The 13631-nt window shown below is 39.2% G+C and overlaps 1 protein-coding gene across 1 annotated transcript; it reads left to right on the forward strand.

Moving 5' to 3' along the window:
• Positions 1-404: 404 nt before the first annotated feature.
• Positions 405-12868, forward strand: mvb12a (multivesicular body subunit 12A). Its single transcript, XM_047364405.1, has 10 exons — positions 405-559; positions 3296-3385; positions 4525-4608; positions 4725-4824; positions 4943-5072; positions 6534-6680; positions 6771-6880; positions 7725-7783; positions 11914-11979; positions 12072-12868. The coding sequence occupies exons 2-10, from the start codon at positions 3296-3298 to the stop codon at positions 12135-12137; spliced, it is 852 nt and encodes a 283-aa protein (XP_047220361.1). The 5' UTR covers positions 405-559; the 3' UTR covers positions 12138-12868.
• The last annotated feature ends 763 nt before the right edge of the window (positions 12869-13631 follow it).

Genomic DNA, 13631 nt, shown 5'->3' on the forward strand with positions numbered 1-13631 from the left:
TTGTTCCAAAGATATTTGTTGAAGGTAAGCATTTGAATCAAGATAAAAAAAAATTAGTTCTTTGAAAGTATTTCACTTTAGACATCTAAAATGTTAATTCTAGGAATGTACTTATGGAAAATTTATTTCATATGAATAAAAGAAGTGATGAAGGGTCCTTAGCAGAATAAAAGACATCTTTTTTGTTCATAGCTCTCTGACTGAGAGAAATTTAATTATGTGATGCAATTGCTTACCATAAATAGGTGTCTAACAGGCTACTAATATAAAAAAAAAATTTAATTTAGTTTTCTAAAACGTGAAAATGTCGGCTACACAATAAAAACGAACGAAAATTAACTTAAAGCAACAAAAATACAGCTGCTGCCACCTTGCGGCTCACGTCACAAACTGGCTCTCTGACTATGACGTATTGCCCCGGGGTGTGACGGGAATTGCAGTTAGATGAATTGTGAACTTCCTGCTTCAACGACAGTGACCGAAACGTTTCAGTTGGTAGCTGAGAAGTTCTTCATCCTCCAAATAATCCGCCTGGAAAACAAACAAATTCAGAGACAGAGTAAGTGTTTCCACCTTTGTTGCTCGTATTGGTGTCTTTATGAAACAAGCAGCGTTTGGGCCATTTTTAGCTTTAAACTGCGAGGTTTGTCAACTGAACTGTCGAGCGAGAAGTTAACTCGACTTTTGCTGTTAAAATCTGTTTTCAGTAGGATACATTTAGAATATATGATGTAAAGCATTACAATGCGATACGTGTCGATATTGTTTACTGTGTAAAAGTGTAATAAGTTTGTTGTGAAAGTGACGTGTTACCTTTAGAGACAAGTCAAGTAAGAGTTAATGTACCTGGCAGGTAATTATTGTTCCTACATTTTAACACACAAGGTTCACATAAGAGTTCTTTATTTAGACACATTGATAAATAAATATACCTAAAGTACCGCGCTATCAAAATAGTTGTTTAATTCAATTTTAGTGCAATTATTTAAAGGAAAAACGTCTTGTTTTAGTTTTATGTTTTGTTTTTTCAAAGATTTTGTTAAATTAGTTTTTTTACGTGTTGGAAAAACAGGACATATGTTGGGATTTTTTAATGTGGTAATAACAGAGGTCAGAGGGGAGGTTTATTCATTTTGTAGGAGTCAGTCTCACAGGCCACAACGTTTTGAAACATCTGCTGTTGCTGGTTTCAGCGACTAAAGAATTTAAGCAAACTATGACCATCGCCCCCAAAAAATAATTCAATCATCAGATTTTATGTATAGAGTCTATTTCATACTGCTAATTGTAAAACAGCGAGCTTTACAGAGAAACATGCTTGCAAACAATAATCATGCCAGAAACTAAATTAATTAGGTACAATAATAATCTATATTGATTTATCAATATCTATATGAAAATTGCTTTTAAAAATGTAGAACAGAGTAATTGCAAAAAATGTTGCATTGAGAAAACACTAGACACATTTACAGACATGTAAAATCTTTTTAAAATGTACTTTTACCATGAGACAAATAAATTAGGATAAAACATAAAATTATCTTACATTTATGATTAAAAAACATTGTAGTTATAACTAAAAAAAGACGACTAATAAGAAAGGCCAGAGCCAGCCTCAGGTAAAAGCAAACTAAGCTGCTGCTTGGTGACCCCTGGCCAGCAGGCGGGCCCCCATGAGCGCTTGATTTCTCATACAGAACAGTCAGTCAGTCATTTTCTACCGCTTATTCCATAGTGGGTTGCGGGGGAGCTGATGCCTATCTCCAGCAGTCTATGGGCGAGAGGCAGGGTACACCCTGGACAGGTCGCCAGTCCATTGCAGGGCAACACACAAACAACCATGCACACACTCATTCATACACCTAAGGTCAATTTAGAGGGACCAATTAACCTAACAGGCATGTCTTTGGACTGTGGGAGGAAGCCAGAGTACCCGGTGAGAACCCATGCATGCACGGGGAGAACATGCAAACGCCATGCAGAAAGACCCCAGGCCGGGAATCGAACCCAGGATCTTCTTGCTGCAAGGCAACAGTGCTACCAACTGCGCCACCGTGCAGCCCCCATACAGAACAGTATTCTGAAAATGTACCATAGCCATTCTTCTTAAGAAAATACGACTACTTTGAAATTCTCTCATGGTTTCTGAATGTCACCGGGTTTGATTAACATATTTATATTATTTAATTATTTTAATACGTTCATTTAGCCCTTTATTTGAAAAAATAAGAAGTGAGTTTTGTAATGGTCAAGCCAAACACACTCTGTTCCACAGTCGATTTAAGGAACTCGTCACTTTAACTGTTATCTATAATGCCTTTCATGATAAATGCTTGGTGTGCATCACTGAAGCATGGACGAGTTTTAAGAGTTGTCCTGTGGTGCTGGGGTTCGTGGCTGGAGATAAGGGGAACTGGAAGTAGGACATGAAATCTATTTCAGCTCAGGGCACCACCAATTTAGGTTCTGCTATGTTGAAGGCCTTAATATTAAATTTAAAAATACAAATTTTATACTTAATATCAGATAATATAAGATCAACACACTCAGGTGTCCTCAGGTCTTCAGGAACGCTCTTCAAAAGGGTTTGACTGTGATTAAAAAAACGGACAAAGGAACAAACTCCATTAATATTTTTAATACCAATAGAAGCACCATTAAAATGAGTTCTAAAATGTACAGGTAGGTGATGCAGAGACTTTGAAATAGATCTGATGTGTGCTCTCTATTGTAAAAGCATCTATTAGAGTCTGCATTGGACTGAGAGAGAAAAGCTGCATCCTTCTGCTGCCAGAGCAGAATTTCTTTCTCTGAATACTTTCTTTCTGTTGGGCATTGTTCTGTGATAACTCCTCAGACTGAATGAGATGTGGTTGTCTGAAACCTGAGTGATTTCCCACTTGTTGTCACATGGAAACAAATGATCTGTTTTCTCAGTGCCAAAAGGTCAGGAAGCAAATTCTCCCCCACACACAAACAAACTGCGGTAGTGCTGAGCAATAAAGATATTTTAGTAATTTATACAGAAAATAATAAACCTCTACTGTAAAGATCACTCTTCATTAGACAGAAAAACTGAAAAAAATATAATCCTTATTTCATCCTAAATTACTTGCTAATTCCTGAGGATTACATATTTTTACAACCTTTAGATAACATATTGAATTATTTTCTGCTAAAAATAAGGAACTTATGGATTCATTTTTGTTTAAGTAGCTTATTTCAAATTAGACTCTATTGGAAAAAGAATTTTATTTTTGTTTATATTTTTTACTTTTCATTATTTCTTTCACAGATGTCCTTGATGGAGCACGCAAATGTCCTGCCTTTGACCGCAGTGGCTTGGTCCTCCAACTTCGGCTCCTGCCCCAAAAATTTCACCCTGGTAGGAAAATAGAAAATTTATGTGCAGCATTGACCGGCCTTATTACATCAGTACATATGGTCCTACAAGAGAGAGTTTTTAATTTGTTTAGTTGGAAAACTAGCTGTTAAAAAGTCAACAAGTGACAATAAGCTGAATACTGTGAGGTTAGCATGATAAAATGATTAAAAAATAACAAATATATCCCTGGGCTCTGCATTTTAACTAGCACAGAAAATACTGCTTAACCTTTCAACAATGTTTGGGCTACTTAAGCAATCAGTTACTCGGTAAAAACATCCGAGTTAGTTCTTCAATATCTCATTAAACTCCTCTTGAAATGTTTCCCTTCATATGAAAATAGCCATTTGAAAGAAATACTACAGTGACATAAATCGTAAAGGAAAACCAGTGACATTTTGTGCTGCAGAACAACCTGCTCATTGCCAGCAGATTTGATCCATTTACTCAAACCTTACTTATTATTACATATAGATGTGTTTTCACACACACCGTAATGATAAAGTATAAATTCTAATGTTTTCACTTTTGTTAGGATATGGATAAGATTCCTCACTGGTGTACATTATAAGGACAAATGAGCTACAGTTTGACATAAAGTTTAGTACATTAGGTTTGACTGTGGAACAGTCTGTAACCGGGTTGATTAGAAGGCTGCAGCAACACTTAGATTGAAGATTGGACACCTGCTATTACACACCCTATCAGATAGACACCAGAACGGTGACGCATAGTCTACTGATGAACACTGAGGGAGTGTACATCCTTGCACAGGACTACCAGATATAAAACTACATGTGACCTTCTTTCGGGGATGCTTCATTACTTTGATCTCAGAGACGATCCAGAACGGGAGCCTCAACGCTGATCTCTGTAACCATTCCTCTGCCTTATATTGATTAACACTGTTAAAAGTTAAGTTCTGTTTGGGAGCTGTTCCTTCAAGAGAAATTGTTGTAGACAGTGGGGTCGCTTCTGGGGAAAAGGGCCGTGGGGTCTCTGAGGCGTCTAACCGCCAACAGAGTGCGACAGCTCGGACAAGACAGACCTGTCTGTATTAGAACAGACTTGATGGCTCATTTAGCATCTCTAATGTGCATTTCTTGTACCGTTTTCTTCTCAATCTCTACTTTCTGCAGATCAGCATCACAGAAGATGGAGCAGCAGCAAACTTCACACGTGGCTTTGCCATGAAGTCTGGATATTACCTCTGTTTCAGCAAGGTAACTCACAGAGACGTTTTACTGTATCAACAGATTGCTTCGTTTTAGGTAACAGCACTCATCAACAATCAGTGGTCTCTTGACCTCCCTAATTAAGCCGTCTTGCTCTCCTTTAGGACCTGAAAGGTGGTGTGGTGGTTTCAGACATTCAGATTATTTCAGACAAAGACTCCATTCCTCACGGCTACAGTTATATTACAGAGTACCTCGATCCAAGTACGTACAGATATTCTCAGATTTCTCCACATTTGGTTTAATTCTCCTGTATTTTTTTCAGTCCTGGTTTGTTTTGCTGTGTAACTGATGAGCAGCGTCTGTAATGTTGTGCGTTCAGAGACGACTGTGTCAAAGAAGAAGCGGGTGATCGTTCGCACATTCCCAGTGGCCAGCGTAGAAACGGCTGTGTTGGACATCAAACTGACAGCAAAAAGCAAAATGTTGCTGCAGCACTACACTTATGTGGGGTTAGTATCGTCCATGTAGACAGCATTTCATTTTAAACACGCATGAAAACAAGTGTTTTTAATAAATATATTCTTTTATATAAGCTATAATATTTTTTATGTAATTAACTTAAACGAGAGAAACACAAAGACATATATTTCAAGGGATTATTTCTCTTAATTTTGACGACCATGTCTTAAATCAAGACATTACATTGGACCAAAAATAAATCTTTTTTTTAATACAGAAATATTCTGGCCATGTTATTGTGTATACACTATAATGTGGAAGACTGCTGGATCGACAGTGTCCAACAGTCACTGGCACCATTCATGAGCAGGGTAAGCCAAAACAGTTGTTGCTAACAAAGCTGGCTGCTAACAGTAATGTATCCAAACATCTTAATGGGAAGTTGAGTGGAAGGAAAAAAATGTGTTAAAAAAGGTGCACAAGCTAGAGGAATAACTGCAGCTTTGAAAAGATTATAAAGAAAAGCCCAAGAGGTTAGGGGATATTTGGGGGTGCCGATTGTATGGCAGACCCACTTCTATCAGTGTGCCCGAGAGCACCTGTAGCTACAATGTAGCTTATCACTGTTGGTGTGTGAATGTGTTGATGAATGAGTCATTGTAGTTTGAAATGCTTTTAACTCTTCAGATTTGATAAAGTGCTATACAAGTGAAGGCCATTTTTACCATTCACAAGATGTGGACTAGAGCTATAATCGGAGGTTCACACACAGACCTAAGCAGGACATGAACAACAACTACATTATGTTAAGCCACTCTTGAAAAAAGGGCAGGACAATTGTGTTCTCCTGGGATAAGACTGGCCTGTGGCTCTGTGGTCGTCTTTTCATAGAAAAGTAAATATTGCATTTGATTGGGTAATCAAGATCCCAGGAAGAGTGCAGAGGCACATAATTCAAACTGCACGAGTCATGGTGTGAAGTGTTTTGGGCTACGGACGATCTGCTGGTGTTGATCCACTGTTATTTATTAAGTCCAAGCATATTAATGGAAATTTGAGTGGAAATAAAAAGTTTCACGACAAACTTTATAAAGATGCTGATTTCATTTTCCAGTAGAACGTACCAATTCCTTGTTTAATGGTATCACTGTGCTTGACTGGCCTGACCTAAACCCCACAGAGAATCTATGTTCCAAGAGAAAGATGAGAGAAACAAGACCCAGCAATGCACACAAGCTAAAGGCAACCTGGGCATGCTTAACATCTCGGCAAAGCCACTAGCTGCCTGCCTCCATGCCATGCTGCATTGATACAGTAAATCATTATTACACAAAATCCAACTTTTGCAGAAATAAACACCTGAAGTACATCTCAGTGTGGTAAATGAATCTAAATGAAATGAGGTCTATTTTTTTAAATAACTTTTTCATAGTATTTTAATCAATTGAGATGCACCTGTAAATATTTACTCATAAGTATACAGTTTTTAACTTGCCAATAAATCTGTGCAGCGACATCAATGGATATGTGCTGTGGTGCAGAAAGGGACCTTTTTCCTCCCCCGTTCCCAAAGCTAAACCTCGCAGTGTCAGCCTGGAACTCCACGGCCTCTCCCTGGATGAACCATCTGCTCCTCCTCGTCTTCCTCTCCAGCACAGGTAAACATCCGAAATAAGATGTCAACATCACAGTTTGGATCCCACAGATGTTGCGCACTAGGTGTGATTATCATCCGTTTTCTGTCACAGAAACGTTCCTGCTACACAGCCGCAAAGCCGGTTGAGTCATCGCCGGCACACCCTGCAGGTCAGGGATTTCCTGGAGACATCTGGTGACAGCAGTGTTCAGGCGATCACAGGTGATGTGGAACAATAATATTCTGCTAATAATGGCATTATTAACCATTCCCTTCACACCTGGCTTGAACGAATGTCTTGGATGATTAGATCAGAAGTGAATAACTTGAATGATGACTGTTGATGACTTAATTTGTCTTTCCATCCATTTGTCCATCAATCAGTCTATCCGTCCCTCTCTGTCCATCCACCCTTCTTTCTGCTGGTCAATCACTTCATCCATGCCTCTATTTTTCCGTCCATCCATCTGTTTGTATTTATTTATACTCGAATATTTGGCTTAAAGGAGACAGACAACTTTGAACATATGAGTCTGGGAAAGTTTAGAGTTTTTCCATGAAGATGTTAAGGAGCCCTATAAATATCAAATTTAATTAAACCCATTGTTCTTTCCTAGTTGTGCCGTGACTTCTGTATATCTAAGGAGGTCGCTGCAACCTGTTGGGCTCCAGGTTTTGTCTTGTGTAATCTTTGTTTAAGTAGAAATGATTTAATCTCATTATTTTATGTCTGCATTTCTGCTTTGTAGAGGCAAGAGACAATAAGAGAAATAATAAGAGAAAATAAGAGCAGGGAGTTTTACTGTAAGCATGCAGTGTAGTTAATTTTCCTGTTTTGTTGGCTGAGACCTTTCTGTTTTCTGGTGATGTGTCTAATAATAATGCAGGAAAATGTCACAGGAACGTTTGCTTATTTGTTTTATTAACCAGGATCAAAACTTACCTCTGTTTCAGTGACAGCAAAATTTCTGTCCAGTGCTGATTGAACGTGACGTGTGAATGTTTCCAGGTGCAAAGAAGAGTTGTTTATTGCTGCTTCACAGATGAACCTTGTTTTTTTCTGCAGCTCTAGATGGAGTTCCCTTTAGCCTGCACCCAGACTTTGATTTGCAAGCAAATGACATGGTATGGTTTTTCTTTTTGTTTGATTGTATGATAAACAAGTTATAGATTCTATATTCTACTTGTTTCTCAATTCTCCCATTTGTCAAATCATGTTTCTAGAACACAGAACAAGTATTCATACCCCCTTGGACATTTTTTACATCTGTAATGTCACAAAACTATCTTGCCAGGATTATATGTGATAGATCAACATTAGGCAGTGCATACTTTAAATACTTTCAATACTTTGTTGAATTGAAATATTGTGAGACATGTCTCTACCAGCTTTCCAAATCTGGACACTAAAAGCTTTCCTTTCCAAAATAGCTGAAGCTCAACCAGATAGAAAGGAATGCCTCTGTAGACATCAACTTTAAAGTCTCGCCGCAAATTCCTAAATAGATTCAGGTCTGGACGTTGAATAGACCATGTTTTGAACAAAACCATTCTACTGTAGCTCTGGCTGTGTGTTAGAGGTTCTTCCTCCTAGAAGGTAAACGTCCACCCCAGTGTCAAGTATTTTGCACCATCTAACTGGTTTACTGGTTTTCTTTTAGAATTGCTCTATATGTAGCTCCATCCATCTTCCCATCAACTCTGACCAGCTTCCCTGTCCCTTAGGAAAAGCATTCACAGCATGGTGCTCCCACCACCATGTTTCAGGATGGGGATGGTGTGCATGAGATGATGCATGGTGTTAGACTTAAACCACACATAGCATTTTGCATCTGTCTAGAGCACCTTCTTCCACAAGTCCGCTGTGTCCCTTGCATGGACTGTGGTGATATTCTAACAGGGCTTCTTTTGGCTTTCTTTCAATAACAGCTCTTTTCTTGCTACTGTTCCATAAAGGCCAGATTTGTGCTGTGTACCACTAATAGTTTTCCTGTTGACTGATTCTGCTGCCTGAGCTGTAGATGTTGTTCTTACAAACCTCTGAGGCCTTCATACAATAGCTGCATTTATACTGAGATTAAATTACACACAGGTATTTGTTTCCCGATTAGGATGACTTCTGAAGGCAGTTGGTTACACTGGTTACCCTGAATTAATATGGTGCTTCTCCAGAGATACTGACCACTCTTTACATCAGAATCAGCTTTATTCGCCAAGTTTGTGCACACAAACAAGGAATTTGATTTAGCTTTCACTTTTCTCTCAATGAGGACATTTTAAATATAAATATAGAAAAAGGATTTTTGAAGAATTTATCCTCCGTTTACAATTGTGTTAAACATGCATGATTTGTTTGTTTAATTATATTATTTAGTGTGCTTTATTTTGTATATAATTTTTTAATATTTATTCTGCTATGCTTGGCATGCACAAATCTGCTCTCCATCGGAGCACTGTACTTCCCTGTTGTCTTGAACAAAGGAGCGGACATCATGTCCTGTAGCTGTCCTTGACATGTGGACTTGAGCCTCCTTCCCAACCCGATCTCTCAGACCTGGAACGGATTTGGCAGAGCAGCAGTCTCTGCACAGCCTTCTTCCGAACAATGTCTGTGTTAGGACCATCTCAGGTCACAAAAAAAGGGTGGTTCCCAGGGACCAGAAGTGATCCAAGGTAGACACGGTGTTGTTGTGGACGGTGAGAGGAGGGAATGTGTGGGTTGTTTTCTGGAAGTCCACCACCATCACCACAGTTTTGACAGGGTTAAGCTCCAAAAGGTTCTGACTGCACCAGTGCACCAGCTGATCCTCCTCTTGTCTGTATGCAGACTCATCACTGTCCTGGATCAGACCAATGACAGTGGTGTCATCTGCAAAGTAGAGGAGTTTCACAGACTGGTCCACTGAGGTGCAGTTATTCTTCTGAGAGGAGAGGAAAGGGGAGAGAACACACCCTTGGGGAGCGCCGGTGCTGATGGTTCTTGTGCGGGAGAAGATGTTCTCCAGCGTTACCTGGTTTTGCTGATCAGTCAGAAGCTGGTGATTCATCGACAGGTGAAGGCCGGCACTGTGAGAACCTGGTGGCGGATGTGTCGGTTGATGGTGTTAAAGGCCAAGCCGAAGTCCACAAACAGGATCCTGGCGTATGGACAGTCGAGATGGTGCAGAATGAAGTGTAGTCCCAGGTTGACTGCATCATCTGCGGACCAGTTTGCCCAGTAAGCAAACTGTAGGAAGTCCTGCAGAGGTCCTGTGATGTCCTTCAGATACTTCATCACCAATCTATCAATGAATTTCGTGACCACAAATGTCAGGTCTGTAGTCATTTAATCCTGTGATGGTGCGTTTCTTGGGGACCAGGATTATGATGGAACACTTGAAGCAGTAGGGCACCTCACACAGGTCCAGACTTGTTGAAGATCTGGGTGAAGATGGGAGCCAGTTGGTCAGTACAGGTTCTCAGGCATAAGAGAGACATTGTCAGATCCTGGAGCTTTCTTGGACGTCTGATGCTGTAAGAGCCTATTTACATGGATACCTTAAATCCAGGAAGGGGTTCTGAGTTGAGGGTATGTGGTGCATGGGGAACTTTTGTCTTAGAGTGATACGTGGATGTGTTGGTGGGAGGTGTGAATTGCTGCTTTTCAAACCTGCAGTAGAAGCTGCTCTGGCTGGGGAAATTGACTTTTGTAGCTGCTGAAGTTCTGCAGGCCAATTCACAATGATGTCACATCATCTGCTGAGAAGGTTTTTTTTAGCTTCTTGCTGTAGCTTCTCATAGCTGCCCTGATCTCCTTGCTCAGTTGGTTCTTGGCTTGCTTATACAGAGCCCAGACTCACTGCTGTAAGCCTCTTCTTCTGGTCTGAGGCAGCTTCCTTAGATTTGACATGAACCATGGTTTATTGTTGTTTGTTCAAAAGGTCTTGGTCTGCAAACGCATGTCCTCTGATGGATGATGTCACAGTTTCAGGAAACTCATTCAGGCCAGTGGGTGAAGCTTCAAAAACTCCAATCTGTGCAGTCAAAGTAGGTCTGTAGTTCTTGCTTTGACTGCTCCGTCAACTTCCGAACCACAGGCTTAGAAGTTTTTAGTTTCTGCCTACAAGTTATAATGAGATGAAGCAGACAATGATCAGAAGGTCCCAAAGCAGCCCTGGAGACAGCCACATATGCATCTTTTAAAGCTGTGTAGCAGTGGTGCAGTCTGTATTTTGGAAGTTCATTGGAGAGGTTTGCGCTGTTAACATCTCAAGAACAATGTTGAGAGAGTCTGTTTCTTGTCCACGTCTGTTTTCAGCTCAGCAAGCTGCTTTTCAGCTTCTGATATGCAGGCTTTTGGTGGGATTTAAACAATGGCCAAAACAAACGAGCAGAACTTCCTCTGTGAATAAAAAGGTTTACAGTCTATAAAAAATTACTCCAGGGGAGGACTACATGTCTTCTGTAACACTGTAACGTCAGTACACCAACCTACGTTTATATAAAGCCAGATTCCACCTCCCTTTTTCCCCCTAGAGTTTGACTCTACGATCCGCTCGGAAAAGCCTCGCATCAGTAGTGTACAGTCTGGGATATGCTCACTCAGCCAAGTTTCAGTCAAACACAGAGCAGCAGATCCAGAGAAGTCTGAGTTTTTAGAGATGCGAAGCAGCAGTTTGTCCGTTTTGTTAGCCAGGGAGTAGACATTAGCCAGGTGTCCTCGTTGTCCAAGCTTCAACCGTTTCCAGTAAATACCATAGAGAGCTGCTGCAATGCCAACCAGGATCTCATTTTGGGGTCAATGAAAATTGGAGAAAAAATGCCTAGAGAAGTCTGTCTGATGTTTAGGAGTTCCTCTCTAGTGAGGAATGGTGGCAGAAAGCAGAATAAACACACAAATTATATGTGGGCGAAGTACATAGGCTGCCATCCACTGCGCCATCTTGACGTAGAGCCACATTCACCTCTTGGCACTCACATTCAAACACTGATACGCAGATCGGTAGGCAACTTGAGGTTAAGTGCCTTGACTAGGCACAAATGGACAATGTGGTAGGAGGAAGCTGGGATAAAACCCAGAATTTTCAGATTGCAAGACGACTACTCTTCTCACTGAGCCATAGTCAACCCCAAAGTAGGGGACTTCTGAGGCTGAAGACAAACGTAAAAACAATTTAGAAAATCTTGGATTTTATGATCCTCTATCTCATATATTAAAGTATGTACGGAATTAAGAGCATATAATGACATTTGTGTGTTTGCCATGTTTCTCCTAGGCACTCCAGTTGAATTCCCAACTCGGCAACATCCGCATAAAGACTGTCAAAGACATTGAAAATGAGGTACGTTCCAATGTGATCCTTGATTTAAATCACGTTACCTCAAGCTGCAACCATAAATTAAAAATACACTCCCTTGGTTCTTTGGATTTCAGTACAACTACACGTTTGCTGTGGAGGAATCCGCAGCAAAGAGGATCCGACCATCAGTCTCAACATAAGCTGCTCAGTGATCTCCACGTTATTATTATATTGCTAAACTGTTACTGTTACTTTACTGTATGCCTCCATGGGGGTTTCCATGGTAACAACTTTATCGAGGGTAAAAATTAAAGATAATCATGCTTATTCATGTATGTAAAATAAACAGTTTAAAGAATTCAGTTTACTTTTACCTAAGAAAAGCCCTAGTTGGTTAATTTCAAAAGAATAAAGATGTAACTAATTGGGTAAATCTCCATTTTTACTAACTCAAATTAAACATCTACAGCATTAAACCCAAGATTTATTTACCTTTACTTGTAGAGATTTTATATATATAGTATTTGTATCCTAAAAAGAAAATGCACTTTGTCACTACAGATGTTGTCTTCTTCCTCTGAAACCTCTGTCTGTTATATGGCTTTATTATTTTTTCTCTGTCTGAATTTCTGCAGAACTTTAAACTTTACTGCTGATGCTGATGATGACTCCATTGTTACACTAACGCCATGCTAGACATGGTGCAGTTACTTTAAAGAAAAACAACCTTCTGTTGAGCCTTTATTACGTTTTCATTTTAACTCTGTTTGCTTTAAATGTGCTACTGCACTGTCAGATATTAGGATTTGTTTTATTTTAACCCAGTCAGAACCAAATATTTGTTGCTGTTGAATTTTTACTTTTTCCTTAACCTTACAATAAACTCCTACTGTTGAAAAAAATAAATAAATAATTGCTGCATGCTGCCCTATATTCTGTGTGTTAAACTAACAGAAGTGTTCTCCTTGCATAAAGCAAGACTTTGCAAAAGTTTGAAAATGTCCCTGTAGGTTTCTTTGAATTAGACAAATGCAATTAGAGCAACAACAGGTTTTATGCAATATTGTTTAAACCCATATCAGAAAAAAATATATATTTACAATTGAGTTTATTAATATTACATAATAGAGATACTATGGATAATTGTATTAAATAATGAATATTTAAAATTTACTGACTTTATATTATTTGCAATTATATAATGTAATTAGAACATATTAGACTGTCTTTAAACAATAGTTCTGCAAATCTTCCTAAGGTCTTTAATTTTTTCTTTGGACTTTTCAGTCCAGTTCTGGTGCCAGACCAAGCTAGCATACTGTATTCAAAGAAAACGAAAAAGTGAAGAACAGAAGCATCAAGCCCAAAAACTGCCCGAATGGGAAGCCTAAGCAGAACAAGGTAGGGTTATGCAGCTGTTGAAACACCACAGAAATGGGTTTGAATAGCTTCTTTTCCAAGCCATGTGTAGACACTACAACAGTTCATCCCTTGAGGTTAGTAGCCTTTTTAAGCTAAATTAATTTATAACTGAGCTTAAGAGGCTTGACAGCCAATATATATTCCCCTGAATATATTGGAATGGGCATTAATTTTAAGAAAGCTGTCAATGTATTTGAAAAGTTGAGGTTTCTACTTGATAAGACATGAGTAATGCTTGATATGCTATTTCAGGTATTTTTAAATTGGAAATA

The sequence above is a fragment of the Girardinichthys multiradiatus genome, chromosome 5 (genome assembly GCF_021462225.1).
Source record: "Girardinichthys multiradiatus isolate DD_20200921_A chromosome 5, DD_fGirMul_XY1, whole genome shotgun sequence".
In the NCBI taxonomy this organism is placed as follows: Eukaryota; Metazoa; Chordata; class Actinopteri; order Cyprinodontiformes; family Goodeidae; genus Girardinichthys; species Girardinichthys multiradiatus.